The following is a 20,372-nucleotide window of genomic DNA, read 5'->3' on the forward strand; positions in this document are numbered from 1 at the left end:
TTGAGGAAATCTTTCCTCAAAACTACAAATCTGGTCTGACAAATTGAAACAATTCCTACCTAGTTTCAAATGTTACTGTCTTCAAAGAAACTTGATATACCTGTCATTGCAACATAAGAGCCTGAGGATGGTACAGGGTTTAATTTTTTTACTGGACATTAATGCTGCAGAAGGATGAGGAAGTATACGAAAACTTGAAATGACAATAAATCTGCTTCATACATCGTAAAAATCCAAGCCTGATAGAGCAGGAGGTTGACACCCTCAGTTTTGAGGTGGATTCACTTCCTGAATAAGTTAAAATTGAGGTCTACTGTTGTCATGTGACACTATATTTCCCACCTCGAATGCAGTGTTTTAAATGCCAACTTTGGGCCTAGTCTTACCTTTGTACGAATAATATAAGTTGTGGAAACTGTGGTTTGCTGCTTCATGAAACCACCTCGTGTGACCATACCTAATTGTTTCAGTTGCAGAGACGATTGCCGTGCATCCCCACCACCACCTTGTTGTTTGAAGTATGCTGCCTTTTTGAATACTTAAGGATCTTAGCCTATGACTGCCTCTTATATTTTGAAGGCCAGAAAAAATCGTGTACGTACACATCTTGCTCAAAAGGTATCGAATTTTGTCACTTACATGGCCAGGTCATTGGTAGTACCTCGAGTACTTATTCTACTACTCGATGTTGACTTCCTTCCATGGAGGCCTAACTAGGATTGTAATTCAATGGAACTGTTATTTGGCAAAATGACTGCTGGTGTACTCTTCTTTGATCTGGGTTTGTATCATGATTCATGGCTCATTTGTATGATAAGTCGTAATGATGTGGAACAAGTCATTTTGTATTTGCATCAAACATTACAGGGTGTGCATAAAGTCCGGGAACACCTTCAATTATTTATTGCACAAGAACCAAACATTGTGCAGATATCATACATATGTCATTTTGAAGAGAAACTCTGAAGGTTTTTTCGTATATACCGCCAGAGCGTAGTGTGATAATTTGCCAATAGTCAGTGCTAGTTGCAAACATGATGAGTTCAGGTGTGGAGTGATGCTTCTGTGTGTTGGAGTTTGACAAAAACAAGTGTGCTACAGCTGTTCAACTGATGTTTAGAACCAAGTACAGTAAGAAGCTACCAACAAGGAAGGCCACTGAAACAACAAATTCGTTAAGACGGATTGCTTGTGTCTGGGAAAGAGTAGTGGACGTCCCAACGTGAATGAAGTGAATGTGGGGTGCATACGAGAGACGTTCATAAGGATTCCAAAGAAATTGGTGTGTCGTGCATCCTGTGAACTCGAAATGCCTCAAATGACAGTGTGGAAAGTCCTGCAACAGAAGCTGTCTACGAAACCATTCAAATTTGTGAGTACCTGAACACGGAGCTGCCGCATCACTGGATCGTCCGTACTACAGAAAGGGACAGCTGTTTCATGAAATGAAATTGTCTCCCCAATCACCAGATCTCATGCCATGTGACTTTTCTGTGGGGACACATTAAAGATCTGGTGTATGTACCGACTCTACCACGTGATGTAGCGTGACATCTGTACAATGTTTAGTTCTTGTGCAAAAAATAATTGTTCCCGGACTTTGTTCACCCTGTGTTTTGTGAATACAGCTGCATGCTGATCGTTTACAAGTCTTTTTTTCTTTTTTATTCCTATTTAAAAAAAAAAGAGACCCAGATATAATTTCTGACCAGCACCTTCTGTGCATTAAGTGACAGAAATTCTATAGAAGAGTCTTCAAGCAGAAACTTTTTTTAATTTGATGTGATTCTTCAGTTTCTCCTGGCATATTTGTTGCTTGAACAGTTCACGGGTGTACTGCCGGTTCATAGTGTCCAATGGGCACAATATTTTTTAAATTTGATTTCAAAATTCTTCTTTGCTGCCTGTCGGACATTTTATATCACTGAGCAAATGATCAGAAATTTTGGTGCTTAATCTCAGAATAGAGGTGGTCCTTGTCTGAAATAGTTCTGGCTTTGTGTACTAATCTGTTCATCTTAGCTTTCTTCTGAGCTGGGTGGTAAAAGCTACGCCCATTGGCATACAGATCTGTGTGAGTCAGTTTTCTGTACACACAATGGCCGCGTCATCTGTCCGATTTCCGTTTGACCAACACATCTAAGAAAGGCAACTTCCTGTCCTTTTCCACCTCCACTATAAATCTTATGTTGGATGTATACCATTCAGATGATGAACAAACTGCTGCAGTGCCTCACTGTCATGCGGCCATATTAAAAATGTCGCTATGGCTGAAGATGAAAGATGGCAGGAACAGAGCACTGTTCAATGCTCTTTCTTCAAAATCTTCCATGAGAAAGTTAGCTATGGCTGGTGACAGTGGTGAATCCATGGCCATTCCATCAGACATTTCATAATGGTTTCCACCATACAAGAAGTAAGGGGTCGTCAGTGTGCCAAAATTATTTCAAAATTTCTGGGGAGAAATGAATGGCCAACAGTTTTAATGTGTCTTCCACAGGCACCTTCGTAAACGAGGAGACCACATCAAGGCTAACCATAACTTCATTTGGGCGTATCCTCATCTGTTTTACGATAACAACAAACTTTTGAGGCTTTTTAATGGTGTCTACATCGACCGACTGTAGCCTTAGTCAGATACATTGCCAGCCTGTATTTAGGAGAGCCGGTAGCTCTAATATTCTGTCTTTGTGTATCTTAGGCAGACCATACAGCCTGGATGGCCTCGGTGCAGCGAGGGCTATTCCGACAATCGTATTGCGATTGGCTGCACTCACATTACGTCACCCGGCAGAAAAGCTGCACCTGCGTCAGAGAGTGGGCATTAGAAAAGCAATGTTGTTGTTTTATAAATGAATTACCAACTTTTCAGGCATGTTAGACACACACACACACACACACACACACACACACACACAAAACTAAACCTAAAAAAAAATACGTAACTAACATAGTTCGACATAGGAGGTAAGAAAGAATGCGTAAAACAAACTTACCACCATTCCGTAATTTTCAAGTGCATTGATTGGCTGTAGTTACTGACGAAAAGTGGCTCTTCATTTCTTATGTGGTTTAGATGCCGTCCACATGAGATTCTTCCTTGTCACTCTTCTTTGTTGCTTCTACTAGTCTTTCTTTATTTAAATGCCTGATACGTGTAGAAGTTCGTGTTCTAACATACACGAGGAAACTTTATTTTGATAATCGAAGTTAAACTTTTAATTATGTTGTTACATTTCGAAATTGTTTGTCCATGGAAATCTGAAAATATAACTTTGAACTGTTTCACGGTATTCACCCAGTCTGTTGTTGGTGTTAGAAGACCCCCACAAGAAACAGTATTTATCCATGATTGAGAACTTGTTCCAGGAATCTAGCACATTTCAGTGCGTGATCCCAAGGCTTAATCGATAGAACGACTTTTAAATGCGAGATAGCCAGCCAAGTATTGAACAGAGTCAGGAGTAGCATCTTCTATATCAGCACTATTTTGATCTATTTCGTGGACAGTTCTCAGAAATTCTTCTTCCTCTTCGACAATACCTAAGATGTCACAACTATTTGCACGTTTCTCGTGTTATTCGTCTGTTATCTCGATACAGAGTTCACTTGTGATGATCTTCAAGATGTCGTCATCGTGTGTTTCAGTACCAGTATCTGCAGAAATGGTAGTGACATTTTCTTCAGCAACTGCTGCACTGCCTGATAAAGGTATGTCATCTGCATTTCCAGTTAAAAGAAGAAGCCGAATTCTGTGTTTGGCTTCTACAGCTGTGGGATTATTGTAGAACGCACAAAGTCCTCGAATTCTAGAAAAATAAAAAATAATTTTCCAAGCAGTCCTGATTTACACGTGATGTTAAGATAAACTTCACATTATCTTTCTTTACCTCTTCGAGTAACCCTAGAAGGGATGTGATTGAGACTATAAACCTCTTCTGAAATGTCAACAAACTCTTCCTGTTTCCACAGCGCATGTCATGGCAAACATCGCGAAACCTTTTTAAAGTGTTCTTGACTTTTAAAATTCAGACCAAATCCGCAACATAAAGGTGTGACATCATCAATGGGAGTTCTGGAATTTAAAATGTCCAAAACAGTGTTTACTAAATCAAAGAACATGCTTTCCCATTCTTTTCCCAAAACATACAAGAGAGCTTTAGCCGCAGTGAAAATAAGCGGGCTACCATCCTAACATTTTGTCGAGCACGTCCTGTAACACTGATGTGCGCTTCTGAAATGTGATGTACTACATTCAGTTCTGGCTGTCTAACAAATTCTTAATTACACTCTTGGTTATCAAAGTTCCATCAGGAGGAGATAACCCTTCATCTAAAAAGTGGTTCCTAAGGAGCTTCAGTAAATGTGGCACATTTTAAAAAACCCAGATTTTCCTTTCATTGTGTGCTGGATTTTTGAAAAAGGTTTTTGAGATATTGACACAAAGTTCATTCCACACTTTAGAATTTTTTTGCACCCACATCACACGTTACAGCCACAACATATAGTCCCGAATTTTCAATTTTTAATATTATATATAGTAGCAAGCCACAGTTCATTGTAACGTCAAAATTTTAATAAATCCACTGCTTCCAAGATGAAAACAAACCACGAATCATTGCAACTACAACATTTATGTGAGGTGCCTAAAATCCTGTCTTTTGAAGCATCATAGCAGATTCTACCATCAATGTTCATTTCATCGAAACACAACACAGTTGTCTTCTGTAGGGGAGTAAATGTATGACTCTTTGCTTCCAAAATTGCCAAAATTTCTTCTGAAATACCTGGATTACACTTAAAATTCGTAGTCCATTTTCGAAGTGTGGCTTGATATGGCAAATGAATATTTCGCTTCCTCAAATATGTATAAGCTTTTTGAGAAAGAGATTTCATAGTTAGGGCGTTGGCAATATCCTTAGCACTCCATTTAACACGTCTGTTGCCTTGTAACAAATAGTGAATTTGTCCTGGAGTGAAACACTTAGATAAGATATTCTGTCCTTCTTTCTTTACAACAGTTTCTTTCTTTAATAAGACGCGTCTAACAGTATTGGCTTTCTTCAGGGCTGCTTCACACTTTTTAAGGCTACTTTCAAGCTCGTCATTTTTCTTATAAAGAACTTCTATTTCTGATTTCAGTCTTTTTATTTCTTCGTCCTTCACTTTCAAATCAGTGTGTTCACAAATAGGCACTGTATTTGTGTCTTGGTCCAGTTTCCTTTTCCTTGGGGACACAGACTGCAAAGTATCAATTGCTCTCTTGTGCACATCTCTCATCTGCTAACATAGAGCTCGCTCACGAACATCCTACAGGAACAAAAAAAAAAAACTGTTAATTGTTTCATTTACGATTAATAATTAGTACTAAAATGATATTTTTCACTAAACAATAAATCATTTGAAAAGAGAAAAAGCTTAACGAATTAGTACCTTAATCTAACTGATGAGTATAACACAGCAGCTTGCTTACCTCGTTGTCAGGTTCAGTGCTGTTTTCAGCTGTACGTAAATCTCCATGCCAGTTAGGTAAGTGTTGAGATGGAACTGCATCTGCTTTAAGTTTCTTCTTTTCCGGCACCCCAGGCATTCGTTCTTTAAATCCCGCCCATAATCCTCAGGAAGACCCACTTTCTTATGATTAGCTCAGAAAAGAGCTATGCTAAAAACAACAAGGACCACCTTGGTTCTGAGATTAAGCATCTGAAGACAGTGTTAGAAGGAATGGGTATTCTGTCCATGGCATTAGATCAACGCTCTTGAGGAAACAAAGACGGAATGCTGATCAACCAGGCTGAGGATCAACACACAGCACGGCTTCCATTCTGTGGTGCAACAACTAGCAACATAAGTAGAACCTTAAACAGGCAAGAAATCAGACCAGTCTTCCGGCCACCCAGAAAAATTAAAGAAATGTTGCAAATAGTTAAAGATAATCTCAACCTGAGTGTGCCGGGAATTTGTAACATTCCTTGTGAGTGTGGTGAGAGTTACGTGTGACAGTCTGTACGGATGGTTGCTGATTGTTGCATTGAGCAGAATCATCATAATCTTAAATACAGGCATTTTGATAAATCAGGGGTGGCAGAGCACAACGTTATAAAGAAGCGCAAGATTTTGTGTGGACAGACGAGAATAATTGCTCACACATTGAACTTTTGGGTTTCTGTGATCAGAGAAACAGTTGAAATTAGACTTTGTGAAAACAGCTTCAACATGGCACTTAGCAATGTATGGAAGTGTGCACTTGATAAGGAAAAACACAAAGGAATACTTCCCACATGATGCGATGGATGGTGCTGTAAACAAAATCTATGGCTGTAGAGGGCACCAACTCTCTATGCGCCTCCATGACATAATCTATCAAATCGGATGCCAATCTGTGTACATAAGAGTACCTTGGCAGTTCACAACAGTCAGTTTTAGTCCCTGATGCAGATGATTGAGTATATTCTTAAAAATATGTCTAGATGATGATTGTGGGTGAGCACAAAGTACTGTTCTTGTTGCACATTTTTGAGAAATAAAGCCTATCTTCCTAAATATTGAGTTACCCAAGAACTTTATTCCATATGACATTGAATGAAAATGTGTAAAATGTCAGCTTACTGATTTGTTCTCTGCTTTCTCTCTCCCTAAGATATTCAGTGCTTCTGAGTGCACATATGACTGAACAATGTTGTTTTAGGAGTTCAAAAATGTGCTTTTTTCTGGTTTAAATTCTCATCGGTGTGGACACCTAAGAATTTGAAGTTCCAACCCTATTTGTTATTTCCTCACCATGTGTTGCACTTATTATTTGTGTAATACCCCTAGGTGTTCAGAACCGAATATGTTGTATTTTTTAAATTGAGTGTGAGACCCTTCGCAGAAAACTAGTCAGTGATACTTGAAAGAACGTTGTTTACCATTTCTTCTGTTGCTGTATGTACACTTGGATTGACCTACGCTACTAATGTCACCCACAAAAAGAACTAATTCTGCTTATTGTATATTAAACGGAAAATGGCTTAGGTAAAAATCTAGAATAGGGCCAGTAGTGTATGTGTGTGTTTCATGCAGGAATTTCAGTGCTTACTGTGAAATATGATGGGAGCAACAGGTGTGTCTGCTGTTTCTTTTACTCAGCCAATAAGAGAGCAACAGGTAGACGGCATGTTTCAAAATTATATATTCAGAAGAAAAATTGAAACATTACTGTAGGTGAAAATTATAAATTTAATTGCTTTTTGTTTGAGCTGCAACTATTTAAAGTCTGCTAGTAGCTGCACACAAAGGGCAGCATCGCAACCCATGATATGTTTGAAAAAGCAGTGAAATATTTCTGTGCTCTGTATTGCTACGCAGTCAATCTGAGAGTGTAATGAGTATGTGGATCAATGTTTTTTAATTAAATCATTGGAGAAAGTAAGTGGATCGATGTTTTTTAATTAAAGCCTGGAAGAAGGTTGGTAGATCAATGTACGTTAATATATCAAACGCTCAACTTAATTACTAATAAACATTTATCCACCTACCTTCTTCCATGACTGTAAAAAATGTTGATCCACTTGCTTGAAGTTGCAGGTTTTGCTGCACTTTGCAGGAGATTCTATCAACACAAACCTTTGACCCTGAAAGTAATTTCAGTACCACATTTGATAACATTTCTGTTTGTCAGTCAGTAAGACATGCACCAATGGATGATGTCATTGTGCAGAACTAAATCATGTAAATAAGTCCACTTTATAACACTCACTGCCATAATTGCAAAATATTTCTCTTGAAACTCGCTAATACTCCGAAAAACACAAACAAGACAATGTTTTTAATTTCGGTGCTAGGCCTACATTGCATCTTGTTGATTGTCAGAGAATCATTTCAATGGTGATGCAAAACTGGTGTGTTGCCAAACTTTGAGCAGTAGATAACCACTGCTGTGACTGTCGCTGGCCGTGATCTAGACTTCAGCTGATTTCTTACATATATCAGGAATGGTAGTGGACTTAAAATTGAGCCTTGGGGAATCCCATACATGATTTCTCCCTTGTCGGAATAATGTCCCCCAGCTACATTGGTATGGTGCTCCAAGAAATGTATTTCACGTGGCCGTTCACAAATCCTTAGAGGTTTGCGTGCCTTCTGTCAAACTGTACAGGCAACTGCAGAGGTCTTCATGTTGGTCTGTGCAGATGCCATCAGTAAATGAGTACCCTTCCATACCACAGAGGCAGCTAATGACCTCAGTAGTTGCCACTTGAAATGTCTATATAATTCTGTGCACAGCCCTTATTTACTTTTGAGATGGCCACCTTAATCCGCCAACAGCCCCACCCCCTTCTTTTCTCATAATTGGGGATTTCAGTGCACACCACCCCCTACGGGGTGTTGTTTAGTATGAGCCATATGTTTGACCAGCTGCCTTCTTTGTGCTCCTTCTAAGGCATTTGATTGTATAGGTAATGTTCCTGTCTTAAAAAATATCAAGTTTTATGGACTGATGGCTTTCTTTACGTGTAGCTGGTTTGTCATATGTGACAACAGAATGCAAGAAGTCATGCTGCATGAATGAAATAATGTTGGAAAGGTAGGAAATTTTAGTGACTGGGGAGAAATCGGAAAGGGAGTCTCACAGGGTTAAATTGTGGATCCACTCGTATTCCTGATGTAGGTGTAGGACCTTCCACTTAACATTAAACAGGCAGAATTGGTACCGTTTCATATATTTCTCATGTTGTAAAAGACCACATCAGAGATCAAGCAACAGAAGATATTGTTAATGTTTTCCAAAGCATTATTAAGTGGTTCTCTAAAAATGGGCTCTCTTAATTTTGAGAAAACAAACTATATTCAGTTTTGCACAACAAGTATTTGTACCAACAATTGGTGTACCACATGAACAGGAGTCACGGAATAGGATAGAATGCTCAAAATTTTTGAGTGTACTTATTGATGAAAAGTGGAGCTGGATGAAATGTAGTACTGATCTTCTCAAACAATTACATTCAGCTACTTTTGCTCCTTTTCTAATTGCAAGTCTTGGAAACGAGTCTGCCTCCTAAGAACATATTTTGCATATTCTTCTTCTTCAGTCCAAAGACTGATTTGATGCAGCTCTCCATGCTACTCTATCATGTGAAAGCCTCATCGGCAAATAACTACATAACCTACATCCTTCAGAATCTGCTTAATTTGTTCATCTCTGTCTACAATTTTTACCCCCTCTCCTATTCCTTACAGTACTAAATTGGTGATCCCTTGATGTCTCAGAATGTGTCCTATAAACCAGTCCCTTCTTTTAAGTTGTGCCACACATTTCTTGTCTCCCAAATTTTATTCAGTACCTCATTAGTTACACGATTGACCCATCTAATTTTCAGCATTCTTCTGTAACAGAACAGTTAAAAGGCTCTATTCGTTTCTCGTCTAAACTGTTTATCATCTGTGTTTTATTTCCAAACATGGCTACACACCAGACAGATACCTTTTAAAAAAAACCTTCATAACACTAAAATTATTTTATTTTAACAAATTTCTCTTCTTCAGAAACACTTTTCTTGCCATTGCCAGTCTACATTTTATCTTCTCTCTACTTCCACCATCAATTATTTTGCTGCCCAAGTAGCAGAACTTATCTGCTACTTTAAGTGTCTCATTTCCTAATCTAATTCCTTCAATGTCATCTGATTTAATAAGACTACATCCTATTATCCTTGTTTTGCTTTTATTGACGATTCTCTTATATCCTCCTCTCAAGATGCCATCAGCTGTGTTCAACTACTCTTCCAAGTTCTTTGCTGTCTCTGACAGAATCAAAATGTCATTGGCAAACCTCAAAGTTTTTATTTCTTCTGCTTTAACTTGAATTTCAACTCCAAATTCTTCTTTGTTTTCCCTTAATGATGGCTCCATGTGTAGATTGGATGTAATGTGATGTCTTAAGAAATAACTTTCTGGGGTAACTCATCACTTAGAAAGTGTTGATTGCATGAAAGCAAGCAGTAAGAATAATATGTAATGTTCACTTGTGGCCGCCATGTGGGTACCAATGTCATGTGGATAGCAATGATGTAAAATGTTCAATAATGTCGAATGTGGCCATAGATAATGAATAAACTGTCAAACATGTTAAAAACGTATTGAAAGTGCTGTATAGCATAGTAGTCATGAATAACACAACTTTATCCCAATTACTGTATTACAAAAATTAATCAACAATACCGAAATGAAAATACAGTATTATGTATGTAAATTAGACAGCTTAAATTTGCTCTTTAAAAATGTTTCTCTTTAAGATGTGGTGCAAATGTGATGTATTGTACCTAAAACATTGAAAATCTGACCCCCCCCCCCCCCCCCCCCCACACACACACACACACAAAACCACAAAAATCAGTAACGAGTACACTATTATTCCACTTCTGCACTTTGAAAAAATTACACATATTGGAATTTAATTTTTAGTTTTCTACACTCACAGCAGAGTTAGTGTTTAGTTTTTAGCAGTTGTGTTACCTTTAAATTCAGTACAATAATGTATACTACAGTATACTGTCCTAGTTAAGGTAATCAGTTATGTCTGTTTGCATTTAAGATGTGGTTTGCATTAATTATTGCATTAGGTTTAACATCTCATTATTGTTATTTCTATTAAACTCTTCTTTGAAAATAAGAAGTTTTTGTGCAGTTTTTGCGCAGTTTTTTTACACAGTGAGAGCTTTGTTAAGTGATGACACAGCAAACTAGTATCATTCATTTTCATGTTCAACCATTTTTCAAAAAGTCAGATGTCATCCAAGATCTTGCATAGTTCATGAAAACTTCAGGTACAGTGTGAATGTTTTTAAAACGTTTGTCTTTTCGACTTTCCGATTACCTGAAGCTTTTCTTTACATGATCACGTGATATTTTCAGCAACATAGCTGTGAATCTTGTCTTAGACATTTAATGAAGTTCAGTATGCAGCAACAAAAGTTTCTGATCATTTACCAAATAACATGTGTTCGGCAGGTAGCAGAGCAAGTTTTAAATTTGACTCAAAATCATTTCTTGTGGACAACCCCTATTCCATGACAAATTTCTGTTCAAATATTGATAGGTTATGAAATAAGAGGAACAACTAGTTTTTAAGCATAGTTGCACAACTGCTAAAAATGTGATCATTAGTGTTAAAACTAATCATATCTACATATCCTGTTAATTGGCAAGTTGCAAATCATTTTGATAAGAGAATCGTTCAAATGATATGTAGAAATGTAACTAATTAAATCACTTTTGATTTGTTTTCTCAATCCTGGTGCCCTTGCCCACGTTAGTGCAGCTCATGGCACCTATTTGGTTGTCAGGCTTGATCTTTTCCCACAGTCCCATGATTTTGCTAGAACAGTCACTGTATGATGAACTTCGTGACAGCAATCACTTTTTGGGGATGTTTGGGCTTTCCAAAGAACACCACCACTGCAGTCACCCTCATCGCTGTGCGGCTAGAGGCGCCATGTCACTGACTGCGCGCCCCTCCCGCCGGAGGATAGAGTCCTCCCTTGGGAATGGGTGTTGTGTTTTGTTCTTAGCATAAGTTAGTTTAAGTAGTGTGTAAGTTTAGGGACCGATGACCTCAGCAGCTTGGTCCCTTAGAAATTCACACATTTGAACATTTTTCACCCTCATCGTTTGAACTTTCTATAAGTCCCACCACTGGCAGTCAGTATCATGGTGGGCCAGTCCACACAAAAGCTATTCAGGACTATAAGAGGGCCCTCAGTGTGTCAAGTGACATCCTTCAGACTACCCTCATATTTTAAGGGTGTCTGTGCAAAAGCCCTCTACCTGATTAAATGCAGGAAGAAGGAATGGTGCGGGCAGTATATTTCCTCTGTGGGAAAGTGTTCTTCTTTGTACTTGTAGGCCAGGGTTCATGGATCAACAACCATTCTACGTCTCATCCTTCATGGTAGTAATTATACAATTGCTTGGATTTTTGATTAGATTGGCAAACTTGTTAATCTTTGGGAACATTTTTGCTTGTTTACTGTTAATTTTTTCGTCTAATAATCTAATACTGTATTCTTGTATCAAATTTTAATTATTTCATATGACTGGTAATTAAAGAGAGAAAAGGTATTTCTATTAAACTTATAATCCAGTATTGTTAGTATTATTTTCATTTATCAACGTGTATGAAATCTGAATAAAAGTAAAAAAAGAAGTTCCTAGTTACATTTGAACCAATGGCTTTACGATTACAAAACATCAGCGCTAGAAACTCGGCTACTATTGACTCAGCCGTTCACACTCTGAAATCTTCCCATCTTCAAAGACAATTTATGAGTTCTTTTTGAGAATCATATTGTACAACATTACAAAATTGATGTCCAGCATTGGCCATCAAATGTTATAAGTTTTCCATTGTAGAAAAGTGTCATATGTGCATGTTAAATTCAAGTGGGATCAGAAATTTTCAAAATTTGAAAAAGATTAGAATTATTGGACTGCCATTTAATCCCTTCAAAGGATTACCAGCTGTGCCCAGGTGGCTGGCTGTGTGTGGGATGCATACAAGGCAATAGATAAGGCGACGCTCTATTGAGTTCAAATAATGACAACTATGAGACGCAGAAGTATAAGTGTAAGATCCAAAAGAATGCTCCACACAGATGGGAGTATTAAGGGCAGTTTCCACATAGGGCACTGTGTTCAGACTTCGCTTCTGCTGTGTTGCATCACCTGCGTTCCTGCATAACACACCATTTGCGAACTGTGCTCGGGCACAAATGGAGCAAGTAGATAAGGATGTTGTTGTGGTTCTTGGGACTTGTTTAGTTTTGTTGAGGAGAAAACAAGAATGCGAAAGAAAGAAATGTCGTTAATGGGTTCACCCTCTATTCAGAGCTAGAGAAGAGGGAGAATTTCACATGATATTTAATAGGCTTGCAGATGATCCTGTGAAATTCTTTTAAGTACATTAGAATGAATTTTACTAACTTCAAGAAATAATGCAATCAATTATTCCTGAGATTGAAGACCCTTGGCTTCTGTTCATCAGGCCAGCATGCCGTAATGTTATAGAGATTGCAGGAGAGGAAGTGCTGTGGCTGGACCTACATCAATATCCTCAGTTTCTTCTCCATTTACATCATCATACACTGCTGGCCTCCGTAAATGCAACACCAAGAAAGACAGGAGGTAGCACAACAAGATTTATTTTGTAGATAACATGCTGACCAAGTATCAAATGATTACGTTTACAGACGTCTGTGACATCTGGTTCCTGCCAGAATCAGTAGCCAGAGTAGCCGTCATTGTTGGAGATCACCGCTGCCACACGTCTCGGCATTGAGTCAGAGATGTTGGATGTGTTCCTGGGGTACAGCAGCCCAAGCAGCTTCCACACGTTGCCAAAGATCATCTGGTGTGGCAGCTGGGGATGTAATCTGGGTCACTCGTTGAGCAACCATGGACCACATGTTTTCTATCGGCGAAAGATCCGGAGAGCGAGCCGGCCAGGGAAGCAATTCAATCTGGTTATTGACGAAGAACCTTTGGACAATGCGTGCCACGTGTGGTCGCGCATTATCCTGTTGAAATATGGCTGTGGCCGAGCCCTGAAGGTGAGGAAGGACAATTGGCTCCAGCACCTCAGATATGTAGCGCCGGCTATTTAAAGTACCGGCAATGCGTACTAGAGGTGTGCGAGAGTAATATCCAATACCGCCCCATACCATAATACCCGGTGCAAGACCAGTGTGACGGTGCATAATGCAGCTGTCCAGCATCCTCTCTCCACGGTGTCTCCACACTCGAATCCGACCATCGTGGTGCTGCAGACAGAAGCGTGCCTCGTCAGTAAAGACAACGTCATTCCATTCTGCCGTCCACATCCGTCTGTCATCACACCATTGGCGACGGAGACGTCTGTGGTTCTGCGTCAATGGTAGACGAAGCAATGGACGTCTTGCGGACAGACCACTCTGCTGTAAACGGCGTCGAATGGTACGTGCAGACACTGGATGATGCGTTACAGACGCAATGTGCTGTGCTATGGTTCGGGATGTCACTGAGCGATCCGTCACTGCCATGCGCACAATTTGCCTATCAGCACGTGCAGTGGTGCACCGAGGTGAATGCGATCGACCACGTCGGTCCGTCGTACCCTCCTGAATCCAACGGTCACATATCCGCATTACAGTTGTTTGGTTTCGTCCAACACGACTAGCGATTTCTCTGTATGATAACCCACAATCTCGGTAAGCCACTATCCTTCCTTTGTCGAACTCGGATACTTGATCAAAAGATGTTCGCTGTTGTCTACGAGGCATAACTGATCGTCTTGTGAAACAACCACAAGGTAAACACACGTGCCGAACGTACACTCGTCGAAATCGCCAAGCCTTAAATGGCGCTATGAGGTGGCGCCACAGGCGCGCGTGAAGTGCGTCTGCGCTGAAATTCTAATCAGTTGCATAACTCATCGCTGCAAACCCATGGTGTAAATTTCACGTGATTCGGATGCTTCCTTCAGGGTGTTGCATTTACGGTGGCCAGCAGTGCGTAAGGAACTTTGAACATTGGCAAGTCTTACAGTTTTGAGGAAACAGAATTAAAAACTGCTTTTCATCTTCGTCTCTGTTTCTTTATCTTCTTTGCAGACTGGCTAGATGTGGTTGTGTCTAGCACAAGCTCCAGTAAAATACAACATGCGCAGTGCCTGTTTGCTTCTGCACTCATCACCTACATGTAAGCAAAATTATAGCTGAATGTGAAAAATATTACTGCTGATACCTTCAGCAAATACACAAAAGGTGATGTGAATAGGAAACAAAACATATACTAACTAGATTTGTTAAGCTTCTTACCAATGTTGCTCCTTATATTGTCTTTGACTAGAGTATTTTGTAATCTATATGCGCCTCATTGTAGAATTCTGGGTGCTGCTGAGCAAATATTACAGGCTCCTCATCCATAATGAGATTTTCACTGTGCAGTGGAGTGTGCGCTGATATGAAACTTCCTGGCAGATTAAATCTGTGTGCTGGACCGAGACTCGAACTCGGGACCTATGCCTTTCGCGGGCAAGTGCTCTACCAACTGAGCTACCTGAGCACGACTCACGCCCTGTCCTCACAGCTTTATTTCCGCCAGTACCTCGTCTTCTACTTTCCAAACTTCACAGAAGCTCTCCTGCGAGTTCAAGTCTCGGTCTGGCACACAGTTTTAATCTGCCAGGAAGTTTCTCCTCATCCATGTTTACAAAAAACATGCAGAGCCCAGTATGAGGTCAGACATTACCTGTGTATTTGAGAGTCATTTGGGCAAAGCTGGAAAGAGCTGAACACCGAACACCTGCCAACAGTCGACGTACCAGTGCCTTGATATAATTCCCACATGACATACTGTATTCTCACTGCACACCTGTCATCTTTGAAACGAGGTGCTTGACACCTATACAAAGTGAATAGGCAGAGTTCAGTCAAGATCCCGTGCTTCATGACACAGTTGGAGCACAGTCGAGACAGTCAGAACACGGTACCCTATGTGGAAAATGGTCCATAAAATCGTATTAATTAACTGCGGAACCATTTGCAACAAAGTGCCAAAGTTTGAAGCGCTTCAGAAGAAGGGGGGGGGGGGGGGGGGTAAAAAAAAAAAAAAAACTGAAGCTCACATAATACTAGGTGCCAAAAGTGGTTTGAAACCTGAAATTAATGGGAGTGAGATTTGGGGAACATTTTAAGTGTATATTGAAAGGCTAGGCTAGGCTAGTGGGGAAATGAAGATAGTGTATTTGTTGCAGTACACAAGAAACTCAGATCCACAGAGATAGAAATTGAGGCTGCATGCGAGATTGTTTGGGCAAGGCTCATTGTGACAGTTGAGCATAAAATGGTAATTGGGTCATTCTGTCACCCACCAGATTCAACTCCTGATGTAAGTGAAAACTTTAGAGCAGGCCTCAGTTTGCTTGTTCATTACTTCCCAAGTCATACTGTAATCATTGCTGGAACTTCTAATCATCCAACAATCAGTTTTGAAAATTGCAGTTTTGTTAGTGGTGGGTGTGAAATGTTACTGTGCGAAACTTTACTAAATGCCTTCTCTGGAAACTACGTAGAGTAGATAGCTCGAGACACCACTCATGATGGAACAGTGTTAGATCTAATGGCAACAAATTGACGTGACTTCTTTGAGGATTTCCACATTGAATCTGGTATTAGTGACCATGACTCGGTTGTGGCAACAGTGATTACCAAAGTACAAAGGACAAGTAGAAATATCTACATGTTCAGTAAACTAGATAAAAAAAGCAGGTCTAGTCATATCTCATTGAGGAACTTGAAACCTTCAACACAGGAGAGGAGCATGCAGAGGAACTATGTCTCAAGTTTAAAATAATACACTACTGGCCATTAAAATTGCTACACCAAGAAGAAATGCTGATGATAAACAGGTATTCATTGGACAAATATAATTTACTAGAACTGACATGTGATTACATTTTCACGCAATTTGGGTGCATAGATCCTGAGAAATCAGTACCCAGAACAACCACCTCTGGCCGTAATAACGGCCTTAATACACCTGGGCATTGAGTCAAACAGAGCTTGGATGGAGTGTACAGGTACAGCTGCACATGCAGCTTCAACACGATACCATACTTCATAAAGAGTAGTGACTGGCGTATTGTGACGAGGCAGTTGCTCGGCCACCATTGACCAGATGTTTTCAATTGGTGAGAGATTTGGAGAATGTGCTGGCCAGGGCAGTAGTCGAACATTTTCTGTATCCAGAAAGGCCTGTACAGGACCTGTAACATGTGGTCGTGCATTATCGTGCTGAAATATAGGGTTTTGCAGGGATCGAATGAAGGGTAGATCCACGGGTCGCAACACATCTGAAATGTAACGTCCACTGTTCAAAGTGCCGTCAAAGCAAACAAGAGGTGACAGAGTTGTGTAACCAGTGGCACCCCATACCATCATGCCAGGTGTGCGCCATTATGGTGATGAGAAATACGCGCTTCCAATGTGCGTTCACCGCGATGTCGCCAAACGCGGATGCGACCTTCATGATGCTGTAAATGGAACCTGGATTCATCTAAAAAAACGAAGTTTTGCCATTCGTGCACCCAGGTTCGTCTTTGAGTACACCATCACAGGCGCTGCTGTCTGTGATGCAGCGTCAAGGGTAACCGCAGCCATGGTCTCAGAGCTGATGGGCCATGCTGCTGCAAATGTCGTTGAACTGTTCATGCAGATGGTTGTTGTCTTGCAAGTGTCCCCATCTGTTGACTCAGGGATCGAGATGTGGCTGCACAATCCGTTACAGCCATGCGGATAAGATGCCTGTCATCTCGACTGCTAGTGATAAAAGGCTGTTGGGATCCAGCACGGTGTTCCGTATTACCCTCCTGAACCCACCAATTCCATATTCTGCTAACAGTCATTGGATCTTGACCAGTGTGAGCAGCAATGTCGTGATACGATAAACTGCAATTGTGATAGGCTACAATCTGACCTTTATCAAAGTCGTAAACATGATTGTATGCATTTCTCCTCCTCACACGAGGCATCACGATGACATTTCACCAGACAATGCCGTTCAACTGCTGTTTGTGTATGAGAAATCAGTTGGAAACTTTCCTCATGTCAGCACGTTGTTGGTGTCGCCACCAGTGCCAACCTTGTGTGAATGCTCTGAAAAGCTAATCATTTGCATATCACAGCATCTTCTTCCTGTCGGTTAAATTTTGCGTATGTAGCACATCATCTTTGTGGTGTAGCAATTTTAATGGCCAGTAGTGTAGTTGACAAGCACTGGATACACATGTACCCAGTGAAAAAGGAGGGACCCCTCCATGACAGTCACTGTAAAGAAAAATGCAAAGAAACAGACTAATGGGCATGGTAGGAACTCGGAGAGTAGCGCAGCAAAATCACTTAAGTGTTTTCAAATGTTCCTTTACAAAGGGTAACCCAAGATTATTGCCCCAATTTAATTATTTTACCACTGAAAAGATGAGTGAAATAGATACTGGTATCAGAGGTGTTGATAAACAGTTGAAATTGGCAAATTTGAACAAAGTCCTAGGGCCTGATGGAATCCTTAAGGAATTCTACGTCCAATTTGTGGCCGAGTTAGCCCCTCTGTTAACTATAATCCATCATAGATCAATTGAACAAAAAAAAAAGTTTCCAGTGATTGAAAGGAAGCACTGGTCGCATGTGTTTACAAGAAGGGTGGTAGAAGTGATCGGAAAAACTGTCCATTATTCTTGATATCAGTTTGTTGTAGCACCACGGAATATATTCTGAGCTCAAACCTAATGAGGTACCTGGAACTGAATGACTTACTCCATGTTAACTGGTGTGGATTATGAAAGCATCAATCATACGAAACCTTACTTACACTTTTGTCACATGACATACTAAAAGCTTTGAGTCAAGGCAGTCAAATAGATGCAATTCTCCCAGTGTCTCACCACTCTGGTGAGTCCGTGTTTGGCTACCACGGGGCCCCAGGCTTAGCAGCACCTCTTCCCTTTCTGTGCTGCATGTCTCCTCCTGCTGTTCTTTTTCTGCTCCCTTGGGGAACATGTCTAGGGTATTTTTGGGAATGGGCTCTGAAGTTTTATAGCCTTACATCAGAACATTCCCTCATTCGTTTTTTCTTTCTTTCTTTCTCTGTTCTCCATCTCCTACTCTCCCTCTGCTTCGGTGTTTGAGGTTTCTGTGTTTCTACCTCCTCCCTGTGTGCTCCTGAAGGCCGGCCCATGCATTTGACGTGTAACAGGTGACTGGGTAGCACATAATTCCTAGCTGTGGGTCGACAGGTAGGTTTTGCATGTGGCCCCTGGTAGAGGCCAGGCTCAGGGAGGGACGGTTGTCTGACCTGTTATCTTCCCAATTTGCTAATTGGTCCCTCTATCAGATGTTTGGGAGGTGTGGCCAGAGGTGTGAAGACTCACCTAAGGCAGGTTAGCCGCCTCAGAGAGAGAGAGAGAGAGAGAGAGAGGGGGGGGGGGGGGAGAGAGAGAGAGAGAGAGAGAGAGAGAGAGAGAGAGAGAGAGAGAGAGAGGGAGGGGGGCAGTTGTAAGGAGCATGCCATTGGAGATATTGGAAATCGTGGGAATTTTTTTGCAGTGAGCCCATCGCCATCTTGGTCTACGTCTACTAAAAGTAAATGGAATGAGGCTGAAGATTCAAAGAATCTCCCAGCTGCACCTTGGTTCCTCGTGGAGGTCAGTCCTTTGTTGTGGTTAATCTGTTTATTATTCAGAAAGGTGTTGATGCAGTTGCAGGCTCTGTGAAATCCCACTGTCATTTACATAATCGAACTTTGCTTCTGGAAACCAATTGTGATATTCAAGAAGCTCAACAACTGCTTACAGCTTTGCTCCTCCACTGTTATTTTGTTTGTGTTGAGGCCCATTGAACACTGAATTGTTTGCGTAGAGTTATTTACACTTGACTGCTTGATGGTCTGACAGAGGGTGAAATCAAAATTTAACTCTCTGATCAGTGCATCACTGCTGTCCATCGGGTAATGAGAAAGGTTGATGCAACTATAGTGCCTACGCACTCTGCTTTTCTCATGTTTGATCTTGTAGTACTTCCATCAAAGATCAGAATAGGCTATGAAGTCATCACGGTCCGACTGAAGGTCCCAAACCCGATGCATTGCTACCAGTGTCAGTGTTACAACCACTCTCACACATCCAGTGAAAACATGGTCAAATGTGTTGCTTGTGGTAGGGATGCTCATGGGGTGATTGCCCGCCTCCTTCTCTCCACAGTCTCAATTGCAATGGCGGCTATGCAGCCTCATCCGGTGATTGTTCAATGTATGTAGATGAGTGGGCCATCCAGGAGATCTGGGTGAACGAAAAAGTACCTTATCCTGTTGCTTGCAAGTTGTTGGATAGTCGAAAGCCCTGCATTTTACCATCTGGCACATACAGCACTGTTCTTGCTACATTTCGGTCCTTGAAGGACATAGCCAAACAGACTTGTGACCTGAAATTCAGCACTGCAGTTGTAAAATCATATACTATGACAGTAGCATCCTCACTGCCACCTCCTGCTCCTCCTCCTCCAGCTGTGCAACAAGCCACCAAATCTTCATCCCCGGTGGTGAAATCACCTGCTTCACATCTGGCACCCCCCTCTCTTCCCCCTCCCCCCCCCCCCCCCCCACGGGGCCCACAGTCCTTTTGTGGGTACGTGTGTGGTGTGAATGGGGCCCTGAGCTATTGCAGTCTCCTTTCCTTTCCAAGCTGCAATACCATCCCTGTTCCTCTCCCTCTGTATCCTTACTCCTTTGTCCCTGCCCCCTTTTTTCCCTCTTAGTGGACTTTTTTATTTCGGTCTGGCTATCCTCCTGGCTTTGTTTTGGTCTGT

At 40.9% G+C, this 20,372-nt stretch overlaps 1 protein-coding gene across 3 annotated transcripts in view; it reads left to right on the top strand.

Moving 5' to 3' along the window:
• LOC126249779 (centromere protein S-like) overlaps window positions 1-20,372 on the top strand; it is a 77,524-nt gene that overhangs the window by 2,476 nt on the left and 54,676 nt on the right. For 2 of the 3 annotated variants that reach the window (XR_007545660.1, XM_049951462.1), the window contains exon 4: window positions 471-594. The exons of the other annotated variant lie outside the window; for it this stretch is intronic. Coding sequence is in view for 1 of the 2 variants with exons in the window: in XM_049951462.1 (XP_049807419.1) it covers window positions 471-594 (124 nt within the window). In the remaining variant the exon portion in view is untranslated. The remainder of the gene's footprint in view (window positions 1-470; window positions 595-20,372) is intronic. 3 annotated transcript variants of the gene reach the window in all.

The sequence above is a fragment of the Schistocerca nitens genome, chromosome 3, assembly GCF_023898315.1.
Source record: "Schistocerca nitens isolate TAMUIC-IGC-003100 chromosome 3, iqSchNite1.1, whole genome shotgun sequence".
NCBI lineage: Eukaryota > Metazoa > Arthropoda > Insecta > Orthoptera > Acrididae > Schistocerca > Schistocerca nitens.